General features: G+C 38.6%; 1 protein-coding gene across 2 annotated transcripts in view; it reads left to right on the top strand.

Annotated features, from left to right (window-relative positions):
* The first annotated feature begins 8,968 nt into the window (after positions 1-8,968).
* Positions 8,969-17,033, top strand: part of LOC122645743 (carbon catabolite repressor protein 4 homolog 4) — a 35,394-nt gene continuing 27,329 nt past the window's right edge. For both annotated transcript variants that reach the window (XM_043839086.1, XM_043839085.1), the window contains exons 1-3: positions 8,969-9,055; positions 10,732-10,829; positions 11,460-11,500. In XM_043839086.1, the coding sequence (XP_043695021.1) occupies positions 9,003-9,055; positions 10,732-10,829; positions 11,460-11,500 (192 nt within the window). In that variant the 5' untranslated portion in view covers positions 8,969-9,002. The remainder of the gene's footprint in view (positions 9,056-10,731; positions 10,830-11,459; positions 11,501-17,033) is intronic.

Genomic DNA, 17,033 nt, shown 5'->3' with positions numbered 1-17,033 from the left:
GCTAAGAAATAGAAGAAAAAATACTCCAATTTGCAGCTTCTTTGTCCCAGAAATAAAAAGAAGAAATAAGGGGGAATTGCTCTTTAATGAGCACATGCTTTATTTGATGGGCAAAGTAATAATCTCATGTTCAAAACAAAACACCATCATCAATGCAACTTCAACCACCACCAACACCGCCACCACTACCACCACCACCACCACCACCACCACCACCACCTTCGCCACCGCTGCCACCTTCACCACCACCACCTCCACCTCCACTGCCACTGCACCTCTGCCATCGCCACCACCACCACCACCGCCACCTCTACCACCTCCACCACTACCACCACCATCGCCACCACTGCCACCACCACCACAACCTCCACCTCCACCCCCACCCCCACCTCCACCGCCACCACCACCTCCACTTCCACCGCCACCGCCACCGCTACCACCGCCATCACCAGCTCCACTACCACAACCACCACCACCGCCACCATGTCAACCTCCACCAAATTTTTGGATATTTAATGACATTTTTTAAATTTTATAGAAATTCTACAAATAGAAATGATTGTGCATAACAAACTCGTTTCTATTTCTTTTCTGACCAAGAAATAGAAATTATTATCCATTACCAAACATGTTTTTTTGCCTAGAAATATGGCCCAGTATCAAAAGTACAAAAAGTCAATTTTGGAATAGAATCATGTCCCAGAAACAGAAGTGTTAGCATGCAGGCCCCAAGTTACCAGGTGAAAAAGAATGATAATTTGAGTATTTAAAAAAATGAAGGGAGAAGGAAATGTAAAAGTTTAAAAGCAAGGGAATATCAGAAAAGAAGTTTAAGGTAGGAGAGTATTAGTCAATATAGACTAATTGTAGGAGAGTGATAGTAATTGCCCTTTCATTCTTTTATGCTCTAAAAATATCCAACAATGTAATTTGTCAAATGGAAAGCCAGATTTATTGATCAACATAGCCCGGATCAAACCTTCTACTCCAAACATCTCCTTTGATCTTTGGCTTTTTTGGGAAAGGGTTCTTTGAGGAAGCAGAATACTCTACACCTTCTCACAATGATTTTTTTTTTTCAGGAAAATTATCAGTGCCACCCCTTCAGATTTGCCAATATTTTAAGGTACCACGAAGGATGGAAATATCAACCGTTACCCAGATTTTTTATGGGATTAACCTATGAAATGTAATTTACTAAATTACCCTCTACACTACAACAAAAATAAAAATTGGCCAAATATGATAATCTGCTGATATCACTACTTAGCAGCACTGATAAGCTAGTCAAGGGCTTAAACCACCATTACGCCTTCTCAACCATCCAAATACCCTAGCATCAACTGTCCAATTTTTGTACGCTTGCTCCTTTTAATCAATCTCATTTGGAAAATTGGCCAAATGTGATAGTCTGAAGCTTGAAGAACAAATTGCCATGTTCTTCGCCAACCTTTCAGATTCTCATACTATAAATATTCAAGCAAATTGACAAATGAATAGAAATCCCAGAGTTTGAATAAACAAAGCTAAGCCTAGAATAATAGTAAATAAATACCTGAAAAGGTGAAATGCAAAAAGAGGGTTTGGAGGTGGAACTCGACTCAAGAGAAGGAGAAAAGTTGCAGGGAGTTACCTCTCAGATGTATGGTCTCTCTTTCAAATCGTTTTCTGGAAGTAGAACTAGAAGAAGAACGGATGTAATTGCAGGGAAATGTATTTAGAAATCTCCTACCTTCTTCCTCTTTTGCTCTCTTGGCATGCATCTCTTGGTTCCTCTATAATCTGTATTTTTCTACGCAGGTTCATTCCCCCTTCAAATCATGAGAGCCATAAAGATTTTGTTGAGATTTTGGTTTATTGCTGAGATCTCAAGTCTCAGTTCCCTTTTCCAAAACAAATCTCCCTTACCCAAAATCATGAAGATCTTCCCTGCCATCCTTTCCAAAACGTGGGAGATTTTCTCCTTGTAGATTTTCTGAAAGGGCTCACCGTCTTATTTGTCGTTGTCAATTTTCATTGGTGGGTTTTGGATCATCTCACAATCGTCGTCGTTCATTTCTCTTATGGGGTTACACCTCAGGCCGCTCACAGATCCAAAGTCAGAGTTTGAAAGGTGTTGGTGCTTTTCCAACACTCTTACAGCGCAGGGATGGTGTAGGTGCGGGAGTGCCAGAACCTTTGACACAGGCTCAAACGAGGCTAAAATTGCCTTATCTGACTTTCAACTAGGGAATTGGGTTCCCTCGTGCCTAAGTAACTCTAAGGACCTTTGTGTTAGACGAAAGGGTGTAGGTCTCAATGGAGCTCGGAAACAACAAGAACAAAAAGGGAAATATGCAAAATACCCAAAAAGATAAATGCAGAAAGATAAACAACTCAACTTAAATAAAGGAAATGATAAGCATTAGGTCATACCGTTACACAGAGGCAGATAAACTCCTGACTCCTCACTACATATAACTCAATGGCTGAAGAATACATCTCCCAAAATGCAATAAACTAAAGAGATTGAATAAAAGATAAAAGTGCTGAGTTGTTGCGTTGTTGTGTGTCCTCCTACATGGCAGTTGCCACAACTGCAATAACTCCATGACCCTCTTCTCTTGTCGCCATGTGTCCCCCATGATCTCCTGGTGGGGCATCTTATCACAGAGCACGCCTCTTTTCTTGAGCCATTCCTAGGTACTGTGGGTCCCAGCCATCCAAATGTTTTTAGTGAGCCTATATACCGTCCAGGTTCTTCCTTTACCCTACCACATGGCCGCCTCTCTTAGCCCACCCCTGGCTGAGAAATAGGAACCAACACTTTGCGAAAAGCTCCTTGGCAATTCTATCATAACCGTCACATCTACGAGGCCAAGGCCCATTGCTAGCACGTGTCTCTGGCCCTAGGCATGGTTCCCTTGCACCGTGTCCTGCCTACGTGGCCACTTTTCTTTTGGACTATCCTTGGCTAAGAAATAAGAACCAATAATGCCCCTCACAACCTTTTTGGATGACGCCACATGGCCTGAATCCCAAGAGGTTGTGTTATGAGGACATCTTTCGAGCTGACCCTTTTGAGTTTCCTAAACGTATCCCAACTCCTAACATGGCATTTAATCCTCCAGCCATCGAGGCCAAAAAAATAGGTGCCATGTCACGCATCTTGCTCTTTTGAATTTAAAAAAAAAACAAAGAGCACTCCAACGTGTATCTCTTGGTGTCCGTGATTTCCATCCTTGAGCCGCCCTGGCCAAAAATCCAGGCATCACGCTCCGTGATTCTGTTTGTAATGATGCCACGAACGATCACTATTCCCCTCCTCTTGAATTTTGAAATTCAAAAAGATGATTTGATAGCCTTCAAGTCTAGTCCTCTTAGGGTTTCCATCCTTTAAAACCCCCAATCATTTTCCCTACTGTTCAGCCTCTTCTTCCTCCCAACCTTCTTCTCCATTCTCCAGGTTTCCTCCTTCGCTTTCCAAGTTCTTACGAGTTCCACTCACCATCATGGAGAAGCTCCTGCTTGTACCTACTATCACCCACAGAGAGAGAGAGAGAGAGAGAGAATTGGAGAACATCATGAAGGAGAACCAAGCTTTGCTTCCTTCTTCGTCTCAATTCGAGGTACTCATTCCTAACCCTGAGCCCCCTTCTTTCAAGTTAGGCCCTGCACATCCTTCTTCTTCAGTCTCCGTCCCCAATTTCCCAAAGCACTCTGAGGAAGTAATCCTCTTCCATTCCTCCAAACCTTTTGGTCCTAAGCCCAAACCCTTCAACCGACTATGTCCATCACACCTTCCCGACTGGGAAAACTGGGTAGATCGTACTACTGAAATTAAATGTGAGTGTTTGTCCAAACTGGGATCCTTGAAGCCATTGGGTTGTTCAACTTCCCAATCCCTCTAGATCACTCTTTGTTACAGGCCGCCCTTCATTTTTGGTCCTACTCCACCAACTCCTTCCACTTTCTTGTGGCTCGATGAGCCCTACTCTCTTAGATGTAGCGGCTAACAGGCCTTAGAGCCGTAGGGGAAGAGTTCAATGGCACATCTCTGGTGACCCCCCGATAAACATGGGGCTGAGATGCAATAAGACCTTGACCTCTCGAGGAAATCTATCTTTGGTATGTATCTATTTGTTTAAAGGAAGACAGAAGGTCCCATCACGGAATTTGAATTTACGGCCTTTCTCTGTTTTTGGATCTGCCGCTATCTGGAGTGCATCAAGTCAAATAAAGTAGCAAAAACCTATCTTCGTCAGGCCAACACCTTAGTCCAAGGCTTTGTGTCGATCAACCATGTATATGTAATAGTGTTATGTACATAGATGGGGAATGTTGAGTGTTGAATGGTTATTTTTTTATTGTATGTATTAGTGAGTGTTATTATCGTGTGTGTTAGTGTTATACCTGTGCCAAAACATGCCTAGTTTGAATTTTCAATAGCTCTCAGTTCTGTCAGTGTGTAGGCTGCAAATGTTGAGTAACTACATAGAATTATTGTTAAAGTAGCAAAGAGATATTTGGATCGTGGTAGATGGGTAGAGTATCCCCCATTCCCGTAGAGATGGATATCCAAAACCACTGTCGGATAACTGATCCAAGGTAATTACCCTTGACTGTTTTGCCCTTGATTACTTGGTAAGATATTGATAGAAATGCCTTGCATGGAGCCCCATAAGTGCCTTTGAGAGTGGGGAAGACACTGATGGGTTTTTAGCTGGAACAGAGCAAGGAATGGCCAACCGGCTGTTCAGCATGGGTTGACTCAGATCAGCTGACCCCTTCTGTCGCCTAGTCTTGCTATCCCAAAATTGGACTACTATCTGTGGGACCTGGTGTTCCATGTTAAATTCTCTCGTGTGCCCCAACTTAATGCGAGACCTACCTTTATCTTCATACCCAATTTTAAATCAAGGTGGCAGGTCCACGGGGTCCAATTGGTTAAATAATCAGTTTTGACCAATTAGGCATGCAGGCAAATAAGCCTCAGTGGCCCTTGCCTATAAGGAAATGAGTCTCTAGGGCTCATTATTCCTACACCAAAACCGTGGGAAAGAGATAAAGAAAGGAAAATAAGGAAAGGAAGGAGAAGAAGAAGGAGGAAGAGGAAGAAGGAGCTCAGATTGCCAGTGTTGCTGTCCAAGCTAAAGTCCAAGTAGGAACTCTAATTTCCACCTTTTTCCCTTTATTTTCAAGGTTTTACAAACCTAGGGTTTAAGGTTTTTGGTTGGGTTTCAGTGAAAACCCAGTGTCTAGCAAGGAGGCCAGTTGGAGTGTTGTTGTGTAAAGGTTTTTCTTCTTCTTGTATACTCCTATTTTCGTTCCTGACCAATTCCGAGGTGATTTGGGTGAAAACTGCCCAAACCCTAGCTTTTAGGTTTTGACTGGAGGTTGGATCATATCTCCGATTTTACCCAGGTGAAATGCAATGCAAATAGACTCTGTGCGTAGGCAGAGTGGTACCCTACAATCTCTATAAAGTGGAAATAACCTCGACAAAAGTGTCAGATTACATCTGAGCTGAAGAACAGCTCTTGGACCACCCATCGGTCGATGGCTAGGTGATCCACAGGTCGATGACTACATCAACCAGTGGGTACAATCTGGTAACCCAAGCTTCTTCCAAGGTCGCCGGTTGATCATTGGTCTTACCACCGGTCAATGGTCTCATCAACCAGCTGGTTCCTAGTGTGGAACTGTACTCTGCCCTTTTGGGAAACCTTTGGGCACTCATCTAATATTGGATCTAACATCTTGATAGCATAATTAGGGAAAACTTAATACATCGGTGAGGGCGTATCCAGGATTCGATTGGGTGTCAACTCGGGTTGTATTCCCCAAATCTTTGAGACAAGGTGAGTGGATGTGGTTGATTTCTTTTGCAGAGTGTTTCTTTAATTGCTTTATGTATTCACATTTCATTCATTTCAATTATGAACTAATGTCCATATAATTATGTTTGTTTATATGCTATGAATGAGATGCATGTTTATTGTTGGAAATGGGATCCAGTATGGCCAAGGTGGATTTCGGTACCGGGATCGCCATACTTATGTTGCATTAGACTTATTTATGTAAATGGGATGCGGTGTGGCCGATGGTTGAGCCGGTACCGTATCTTCCACGAATAATGTATGCGTATGTGTATGTTAGTGGAGACAAGTTGGGTAGTGTGGCCAAAGGGAAATCCAGTACTAACATTTTGTTCTCTGATATATATATGTATGTATGTGACACCTATCATACTAGATGCATATAAACGTGAACTGTCATGATATATTTGCATTTGTAGTGCTAGTATGTTGTTTATCCGTGGTATGAAACTCGAATTTGTTACATACTTATATAGCATCACACTAGGATCTATCATGCATTGACACCTAGATTGAATGGTGATTAGGGTGATTACCCAGTGCTACACTCCTTACCAACAGGGGGCAAAGTGTTGAATGACCGATGGTTGTGTCCGACGTACTAGAACACCATTCTCGAACTTGGTAAAGGCTAGTGAGCTCCGGCACATATAGGGGGGTTTGCTGTGCAGGACATACACGTGTATGGAAGGCTTCCAAACGCAATCAGGGCATCATTGGGAGATTAGGCACTTACCGGTCCAGTGGTACCGCCTGTGTTGCAGTAGCATGTTTACCAGAAACCTAGTTTTGTTATTAGGTGGATAATAATCAAATGAATACACACACCGTATCATTTATTGTTTGTGCATACTTGTATGCCCCCATCCCTCATTGAACTTAGTGAAGCTCACTCCATGTGGACACCCCTTTTTAGACTGTGATGTAGGTTTTTCTGTGCCGGTGGGCACCAATGCTTCTTCCGCTATTGCTGTCTATAATGATGGTTGGTGGACTCCAAAGCCCAATGGACATGGAGCTGATTGTGGAGATGATGCATGTGCTTACGGGGCACAATGACTGAAGATGTGGTTCATCTCTTTTAGTTGTTGAAATATTGTATTTTGATGTAATACTTGATGTAACTATTACATATGTCTTGTTAAGAAGATGAACAAAGGATAAACTTATTTATTTTAATATAATATAACATAGTAGATTCTAGAATCAAATTTATTATTATATTTCTATCTTCCGTTGCTCTGATTGCTGATTATTGTTTTGGACTGTGAAATAATATACTGTGTTTGAGATCCTGGTAGGCTGATTAGGATGATGGTAAGCATCCTAGTCACATTCCCTGGGTTTCTGGGAGCGGGGTGTGACAGTTAGTGGGTTAGTGTGCATAGAGTTGTATGGGGGTTATTTCTTCTAAGTAGTTTAGGAAATTATCAAGGTAGTGGCTAGAAGTTATTATCGAAATGGGATGCTTAGTTGTACACGGTAGTTATCTTGTATGCTTATTTAAATATGGCTAGAGGTAAGAAAAATTAAGCCTTTGAATTCTAAATTATCTCTAGATGTTATCTTGAGAAAAGATTGGCTACTTCCCAATAAACCAAGACACTTTTGTTGCTTTGTCCGTAAAGCAAGCCTATATATATATATATATATATATATATATATATATATATATATTTTATCTATTTTGCACCTTAATTTATTTTTTCTTCCTTACTTTATCACATCACAAAACACTGCACATATCAAATACTATAATACTTTTTTCCCCTTTTCCAAAATGATCCCAAGTCTTTTAACGTTGTCACCTTGCATTGGATCTACCCAACTCAATCATCAATCATTCAAACAGTTGTTTTTATTTTGGGAGAGGGATCACTGCAGCATCAGAGTATAGTTTCCTATTAATAAAGGGGTGGGTGATAGAATCATTCAATAATGGGTATTGGAGTGAGAGTATAGGATCCATGGGTGAGATGAGAGAGAACGTGCATAAGAATCTTCACATTGATATCGTGGGGATTTTTTTATAATAAAAATAAAATCAAAAAATTTTAATTCATGATTTATTTGTGTTGCTGGCCAGTGGCCATGTTTTTCAAATTGTTTAATTTCTTTAGTTTCCATCAAGCATGAGAGTTGGAAATTTTACTAAGAGTGATTTTCATTTACCATAGGATCTAGGGATGGTACACTGCCACTACATCACGGAGATCTATTGCTGCATGCTAATCAATACTTTAAGGTTTAAGCTAGAGGTGCATGATGATCAGGGTTTTAAGAATTGGGAATTGGATCGGTGAATGTAACCTATTCTCACCGATTTGATATGATTGATAGAAATTCCCTATTTTTGGATCTGAGGACCGATTCCGGTCGATTTCAATGCAGTTGAAATCCTCACTTTACCTGATGAAGAACATTCTATACATATCTCTAGCTAAAAAACAAGGCCGTACACAATGCACAAGGCTCCCGCATTTAGCAAGGTCTGGGGAGAGTCAAATGTACGCAGCATTACCCCTGTTTCTCGAGAGGATGTTCCAGGACATAGATATCTCTAGCACTTTGAATAATTAATGTTTCACCCTTTCCATCCATCCACCGATCCACGTAGCACAACTAGATGACCTATACTAATATCAACGTCGAAAGATCTACGGTCACCATTCCAGCCTCTTCGCTTCCCCTATATTATGTTGTTAATAAAGGATACATACATATACTCTCATGCTTTCGTAATTCTTGTCCTGTCCGGTTCCCTGCTTGGTACAGTTGTCCAGTTCTTCTCATAGAGAGGTGGAAATGACGACTTAACCTCACTCGGGCAGGGGGTTAGGTCGTTATTCCGGCCCCCTATGAGAGGAACCGGACAACGAACCGGACAACTGTACCGGGCAGGAACCGGAGACGATAATGATCCCATGCATGCTTTCTACCCAAAAAAAAAAAAAAACTAGATGACCTATACTAACATCCGCGTCGATAGATCAAACGGTTACCATCGTTTGATTCACTTAAACGGTTGGCCATTGGTCATTGTTCACTCGGATTCCAAATACAAATATAAACGGTCACCATTCCAGCCTCTTCGCGTCCCCTAGATTCTGTTGTTTAATAAGGGATACATACATACAAGCTGTAATGCTTAAGGCGTTCCCTCTGCTTCCCCGCCTCTTCGGTTCCCCTGTTCGAAGGTATTGATTTATACCATTTTTATCATTTTATTTTTTCTTGGAAGTATTCTCTCAGAAACCTTAAGGTTTTCTTTCTAGGGTTTACGCTTCTTGTATCTATCCTACGAAGTTCGACAATGTATCTTGCTACTTATTCTCTTTTTTCTCTTTCAAATTCAATGAGATTAGCGGTATAAGTTTAGTTTTTATGCAGTTGTTGTGAATCACTGCCTGTCCATCTACTACAGATGAAATCTAATAACATCCAATTTGTTCAGAAGCAAAGTAGCTATTGAGACTAGCATCCAATTTACTCTGAATAAATGCAAGTAGTAGAGCTATATATACAGTTCTGGCTGCAACACAACCAATACAGGTCACTTAGTGGTATGTGGCATATTATTTCTCACACCACACATATAACATCTGTCAGCAAGACAAGATTGGAATTGAGGCCTTTTTTCAACTCAACCTTCTTACCCCCCTCAAAAAAATAAAAATCCTGCTTTGAAATTTGAACGTCTAATAAAGTTCCGTTTTGTTTTTATTTGAGTTTAAAGGTAGGAATATTAGTAAATTGTGTAGGAATAAAATATCATGGGCAGCAAGTATAAGACTAGAAATACAATAAACAAATAGTAAATACAAGACTTATCTGATTGGTATGACAGATAGTATCGCACCACTTCAATAATACAAATCCTCTTGTGTAACCTAAACAATAAATGGTAGAGTTGAGTCGCATCAAACGATGCTCTCCTTAAGGTTTTTAGATGCCCCACTTCTACAATCCGGGTTGACCATGAATCTATACCCCCAAGATAAAACAACTCTCTAATCACATAGGTTGCAGTTCCAAATGTGATTACAAAGGGCTTCTAAAGGCTATATTCACTAACTCATCGATACTGACTGACTACGGTAGGAAAGAAAACATGTATTTAAAATTGCTTCTAAAGATGTTTCCAAAAACAATTGTTAGAGAATGAGCAAGACATCCTCTCTTTATATAGGAGAGGAAGAGACACCACTAAGGGATGTCTTCAAGAGATATGTCCCAACTCATGTCTTTTCCCATAAGGCTTGTTTGTTAGTCATTCAAACAAGTCTTCCAATAGGCACCTATTGGCTATTTAGGCGTCTATTAGGAAAGGACTCAACCCTCCAACAAAACCGCATTTTGAACCTTTAATTTTAAAAACAATTAAAAATCCAACAATTTGGAAGGTTTATAGCAATCCTGGATTTTTATGATAACCTTATTGTGGTCTATTAAGATTAGTTGGCCAATCATGGTTTTACAGTATAGTTCTTATGTTTTTGAGTTTGGTGTATAAAAGGAAAATTATTAGAGGGTTATTCTACTTTACTCTCACCGTGTTTTTGGTCATAGTATTGCTTTGGACTTTTTTTAAAAAAAAAAATTCTAAGGTTGCTGCAATTTATATGCTCATCCATTTGGAGGTTTGGAGATTGATTTATGGTGTAAGAATTGTTCGAACATTAAGTTTTTATTTGAAAGATTTTATGGTTCTTGCTAGTGCTTCTCTAAAGAAGGTTATTATTATTTTTTTTGTCACATTTTGAATATTTCATATAAGTGGTTATGATGGTTCTATGAGTAAAAGTTATAGAAATTAATTTTGACTACTCCATTTTGCTTCATGATAGATATTGATTAATGAATTCTGTTACAGGATTTGTATTAGCAAAATGAGCTCTCCAGAGCTGCCACTATGTCCAAAATTCAAATCTCTGGAAAATGAAGAAAATAATATAAGAGTAAACTCTGATGGTATGTACATATTTTTCTAGTTACTTACTTTCTCTGCCTCGTTCATAATATAGATACTCATAGGAGTAATTCTAGTTGTAAATTCATGAATGCATCATGTCATTTATAACTGACTGGAAACAAGCTGAATCATATCATTTATTTGTTTACATTTTTCTTATTTCTGTATTGTTTGGCTTTGGATTGTTTGTATTCTTTTGAACCATTAATGGATTTGTTTCTGGTAACAGTGCTGTTAACCTGTTACAATCCATTATTCCAATATTGATATACATTTTATTTATTTTGGCTCCTCTTTTTTTTTCTTTCATTTTAATGTTTTCTTTTGCAAGTAAAAAGCAATTCTAATGAAAAAAACTTTCCATTATTTGAATTAGGTAAATTTTCAGTAACCAGAAAGTGGCTCTATAAACTGCTCTTAACTTTCGTTCTTATTCTCAGTACAGAAATGGTTTCACATGATCCATTCTTACTCAGTGTACATTTCTTATTAAACATTTTCAGTGGAATAGGGAGAGACTAACTCAAGATTGTTTTGAACACCATGTGAGATTTAATTTTGGAAAGAAGTTTAACAAATGCTGGAGCTTATGATGTATATTCTAAGTGCGTTGAAATGTTATGTTCCAGGCTTCAGATTCCGTGTTGTCTCATATAACATTTTAGCTCAGGTATGCTAGTCTTTCCAAATCATTTGTAAGATGTTTTTCAATTATTTTGGTGCATGTACAGTATGCTATTCTTTTATTATTTATATATGTAGCATAATAGGTAGTGTTATCACTTATTTATCCATCTTGAGATTTGTACTGATTTCTCTGTTGTTAAACATCTTTACTTCCTTTTACATTTTGTTGTGCCAATTGTTTAGTTTCTTTGTAGTTGAACCCACTTGTAAGATATTATAGTTAACTGGTTTTTATTATATACTTTTAATGAGATTTGTTCCAACCTAATCCATGAAAGAAGAACAATCATAAAATATTTGAGGTTGACGTGGACAATAAGATTTATCTTACCAAATTATTGATTAAGAAATCTTTCAGAGTGGTTAATTATGCATCCTTTTCTTTTTGTGGGTAAGACGGTGGCTTATTAATGGATGAAAAGAAGATTTGTGCTAATACATATCTTTTTAGGGTATTGCTAGCCCATGACCAAGTGCTAATTTTGGTGACACTAGTCCCCTTAGTTCCTAGTGACAATGTCTAGTGATTGTATTGGTTGTCTTTATTTTTGTACCGAATTCTGTTTCCTCAAAGCTTGCAAACAAAGATTCTATTTTAGATCTGTTACCAGTGATTGTGTTAGTTGATGCTTCTCAGTTCTCACTCATCTACGTAATCAACCTATGTCAAGTTTGTGAGGGTACTGGCTCATTGTTTTGAGCAGTTGACTGTTTCAATGGTGGTGGGTCCATAGTTCTTCTATGTAATAATAGCCTTTTCAATTTCCAAAAGATTTCGTAGCTGAGAAATTCCTGTTAAGATGAGTCACTAGTTTTTGTAATTTTTGTTGGTTTTTAATTGAAGAATCTTCTTGCTGGTTAGAATCTTTAGTCTCCATTTTTGTTTGGGCATAATGTGCCCCAACATTCTCCCTTCCTCCAATTTCTTGTCTAGGTTTCTGCAATTTTCTTGTCAACCTTAATCTAGTATGTAGCACAAAGTTCACAGATAGATGATATAGACTTTGTCGTGGTAACTGGAAATGTTGAACACAAGGTTTAAAGTATCGGTATTGCGTATTGTATTGGTGGGTTGATTTTAAGAGACGTATCATATTGTATCGGAGATACATATCGCACACTACAGATTCACATGAAAATGGTCAAGATACACATAGAAACACACTTTTGGAGCAAAAAACTATACACATAAGCAATATTGCAGTTTGTTTCCTTGATTTGATTCGTTTTTCATCAAGGAATCAAAGCCCCAAGCATGATTGAAGATGTCACAAAATTGAAGTTTTGGGTGAAAAATTGCCAGTCCAGGTGCTGTTAATGCTTTCTGGTTTCTGCGATCATGATTCTGAATTCACATGTGCCTTTTAATGTGCGTATCACAATCTATTGCATTGTATAACACCGTATCAGCCGATACAATGCGATACGTACCAATACTTTAATTTTTTTTCAACCCCTAAATTAATAGTATCGGTATGTATTGATTGTATCTTATCGTATTGGCCGATACAATATGATATTGATCGATACCAATTTTTTCAAAAACAAAGAGACGTATCTCATTGTATCGTATCGATACCCTATGATACCAATACTTATCGGCCGAGACAAGATGGTGCGATACTCTAAACCATGGTTGAACATGCCTGCCTAGTGTGATATATCTGTTACTGTTTTTGGCCCACATTAAACAGATCGAGCAAGTTTGAATTGATGTAGCATTAAAACTTATTAGTCCGAATGCATCATGGAGAGTAACAAAAGTCCACCCGATTGTTAAATGAGTTGGGCTTTGGCATGGTTCAAACTCAATCCAAAACCCACATAAATACACTCAAACCCATTCTGTTATCTGGTTGACATGCTTTTATTATAATTAGAGTGGTTTATTTTGCATAAATTTGGTAACTCACATTAAGGATATTTTTAAAATTTTTTTTAATAAAAGACATTTTTGTCAATATATATGCTTGACTCTCTGTAAATTATACCCATGGTCATTCATCGGGCTACTGATGATGTCAAGCAGGGCATTAATGTCTTCTCAGCACCTCACTCCCCCTCCCAAATGTCTCTCTTCACCCCTCCCTCTCCAGCGACTCTAGTTTTTGTAATTGCTGTTGATTTTTAATTGAAGAATCTTCTTGCCGGTTAGAATCTTTAGTCTCCATTTTTTGGCATAATGTGTCCCAACATTTTCCCTTACTCCAATTTCTCGCCTAGGTTTCTGCAATTTTCTTGTCAACCTTAATCTAGTATGTAGCACAAAGTTCACAAGTAGACGATATAGACTTTGTGGTGGTAACTGGAAATTGTTGAACCTGCCTGCCTAGATGATATAGACTTTACTTTCCCAAGATATTCTCAACGGCTGTATTCCTTGCCCTTCCCAACATGTTTCTCCCTATAAATACTTGTTTTTGGCGAGCCCCCTAGTGGTGAGTCCTGAAGAGACCCTAAAGTTAAGTGGATCTAATGTAGTCCTAGGTTAGTAGAAGACCAACTAGGAGTCAATAAATTTGGATCCGTTATGAACAGGTGAATCAGATAGGTCAAAATAGGTTTTTGGTGAAATTAGGGTTAGGGTTTGATGTATGGGTTATGTCAAGTTGAGTTAGGGAAGTCTATCAGTGAAGGTCCTGAGATGTTTTGATGGAGTTAGGTATTTGAATGAACAACAAGGTTAGGGTTTCGGGTTTTTGAAAAGAGGAAAAGATGGATTTTGCTAGCTGGTTTGATCTGGGCAGAATTTAGGCATTGGGAAAAGTGAAAACAAAAAGGGGGAAATGTAGGGTTTGGGCTGTGAGAGGATTAGAAGAAGAATTGTTGGGGATGGGGTGATTCAAACTCATTGTTGTTGCAGAGAATCGTTGGCAGCAGCTTGTTTGAATGCGGAACTTGAGTAAAAATTGAATCTTGCACGTAGAACACCAAAAGAAAGCTTCAAAAGAACCACCCGGGCTTCGCACCACAAGGTGTCGGTTGGATCATACACCAATCCCACCAACGAACCACCCGGGCTTCCCACCGCAAAGTGTCAATTAGATCAAACACCGATCCCACCACCATTGATCAAACACAAGACAAAAATCTTCAATGGAAGAGAGCAGCATAAAGCTTTTTCATTATAAAAAATCGTGTTCAATATTTCCCCCCTTTACAACCTTATATAAAAGACTCAAAAATAGACTCCTACACTTAAAAGGAAAGGCCTAACCCAATCCTTAACCTATTAGGTAACTTAAATTGACTAGGAAACTGAAGTAGACTCAAAACAGAGTCCTAATCCAGTACCACTAAACACTTAAAAGAAAACTACTGAAATCACTTAATTTGGACTAGTGGTTCAACCGGTTCAATTCAAAACAAAAAAAAAAACATGAAAATAAACTAAGTATAGAGCTAATCCCGTATGCAACCTATGTACCCCTACTTTAGGTCCATAAAATTAACCTATGACATTGAAAACCCATGGGATCAAAGTCCCAACATGTATATAGCCCAACCTTAGACTTATTCCTAATAAAAGAAGCCCAGTTTGATGATAAATCTGCATCAGGATCTCTTTGGCCCTTATTATCCTGTACTTTTCTTTATTTTCTAGTTTATTTCGATTCATCTTTTTTGAGCTGCATCAACTTGGTATCAGAGCAAGTTTCAAAATATCTCTGAAAATCAAGAAGATGATGGAGAAGGTTGCCAAGGATTGTTTCGTCGCTTCAGTAGATTGGAGTAAACTTCCAGTGTTTGACGAAGAGCAACGGAAGGATTACCAACATCGATTTGACGCTTGGGAAAATGGTGGCTTTTTCAAACTTTAGGACGAGTTCTTTCAAGCAGGGGATTTAATGCCCTCGCATCACCTCGCTCTCCTTCTCCAACATCTCTCTTCACCCGTCCCTCTCCCTAGATTCTTTATTTTCCAAAGGTATTCTCTATGGCGGCTATTGTCTCTCCCCTCCCCAAAGTCTCTTTCTCATCCTATAAATACTTGTTTTTGGTTTGAGGAAAAGAGGAGTTGATAATTTGTATTTTTGGTATATGTGTAGTTGTGTCATGGTTAGCCCTCATTTGAGTTTGAGTTTTTGTAGTGGTGAGTGAGTCCAATAGTTGGGTGAGTGCGTCTGCAAGAGACCAAAAAGTTTGTGGTCCACTCTGACCCTTAGTATCATATATGTATCATATATTTTTCTTTATTTTCTAGTTTATTTTGAATCCTCCTTTTTGAGCTACATCACCTGCCCTTAGTGAAAGTCATGAGAGCTCTACCGTAGTATGGTTCTAGATTATTTTCTCAGCTTCACCGTAATACGACTTGAGTCAACTCAACTCAACTTACCTCAGCCTTATCCCAAATTCCCAACTAAATGGGGTTGGGTACATGGATCTTTCCCTCCAATCAGCTCTATTCAAAGCCATACTTTGTTACTAATCCTAACTCCTAAGCTATGCATGTCTTTCTTCACCACTTCTCCTAGAGTCATTTTAAGCCTATCCCTGGCTCTTTTAGCTCCTTCAATCTGAATCAAATCACCCCTCTGTACTGGAGCATTCAAAGGTCTCCGTTGAACATGTCCATGCCACCTCAATCAACTTTCTTACAACTTACCATGTATCAGAGCTACTCATAAATTAGCTCTAACTTAATCATTCTAGTTTTACTACTCATCCATCTCAACATCCTCATTTCAACTTCATTCTAATATGCTAAAGAAATCTATCCTTATTAATTGTTAATCCTTTAAAAAAATCAGTTCCCTGTATCCATTGGTCCGGTCAACTCTCCCACTCATTTAGCCCCATTGGGTTATAAGTGAAGTGAGAGAAATAAATTTGCAGTGGTAAAGTAAAACAAAATGAAAAGCAAAGAAATTTTGAAAGAAACTTTCAATTGGGGTCTTTGGTTGGAAGTATAGTTGATTAGTGATATGAAAATGAGTGGGTCCCACAATGGAGACTGGAGAGAAGTAGGAGCTGTAAAAATTTCAGTGTATTTTGGTGGAAAAGTGAAGTAAAACTTAGTTACCACATGTAGTATATTTTGAGTTAATTACACAATTAAACTTGGTAATGGTTGGAAAAAAAATTCATTTTGTTGTTTTGATTTTAATTAACTTCTAACCTAGGTTCCAACTTTACTTAAAAGAGTCCACTTTCCACATGATTGAAACCAGAACTAAAACTTAGTTACCACATTTAGTATGGTTGGAAAACATTTCATTTTTTTTGTTGTTTTGATTTTACATAAATTTCTAACCACGGTTCCAAATTTAGTTAAAAGACACCACTTTCCACATGGTTAAAACCAAAATTTTTCATCAAAATGTGTGAAATGGGCTTGAAAATCTGGTAAAGATTTTCAAATTCTAGGAATATGCGGGAAATCTTTTGAAATTTGTGAGTGTAAGTTCTAGGGATTCTTATTTAAACATAAATATACCTTTAGCAGCTATTAGAAGCCCCCAAAAAGAGAAAACCCCGAAGTGGTTTTATGGTTTCAAAACGGTCGTGTGGTT

This window comes from Telopea speciosissima, chromosome 11 (assembly GCF_018873765.1).
Source record: "Telopea speciosissima isolate NSW1024214 ecotype Mountain lineage chromosome 11, Tspe_v1, whole genome shotgun sequence".
In the NCBI taxonomy this organism is placed as follows: domain Eukaryota; kingdom Viridiplantae; phylum Streptophyta; class Magnoliopsida; order Proteales; family Proteaceae; genus Telopea; species Telopea speciosissima.
Note: the sequence above shows the minus strand (reverse complement) of the source record. Positions and strands in the feature narration are given on the sequence as shown.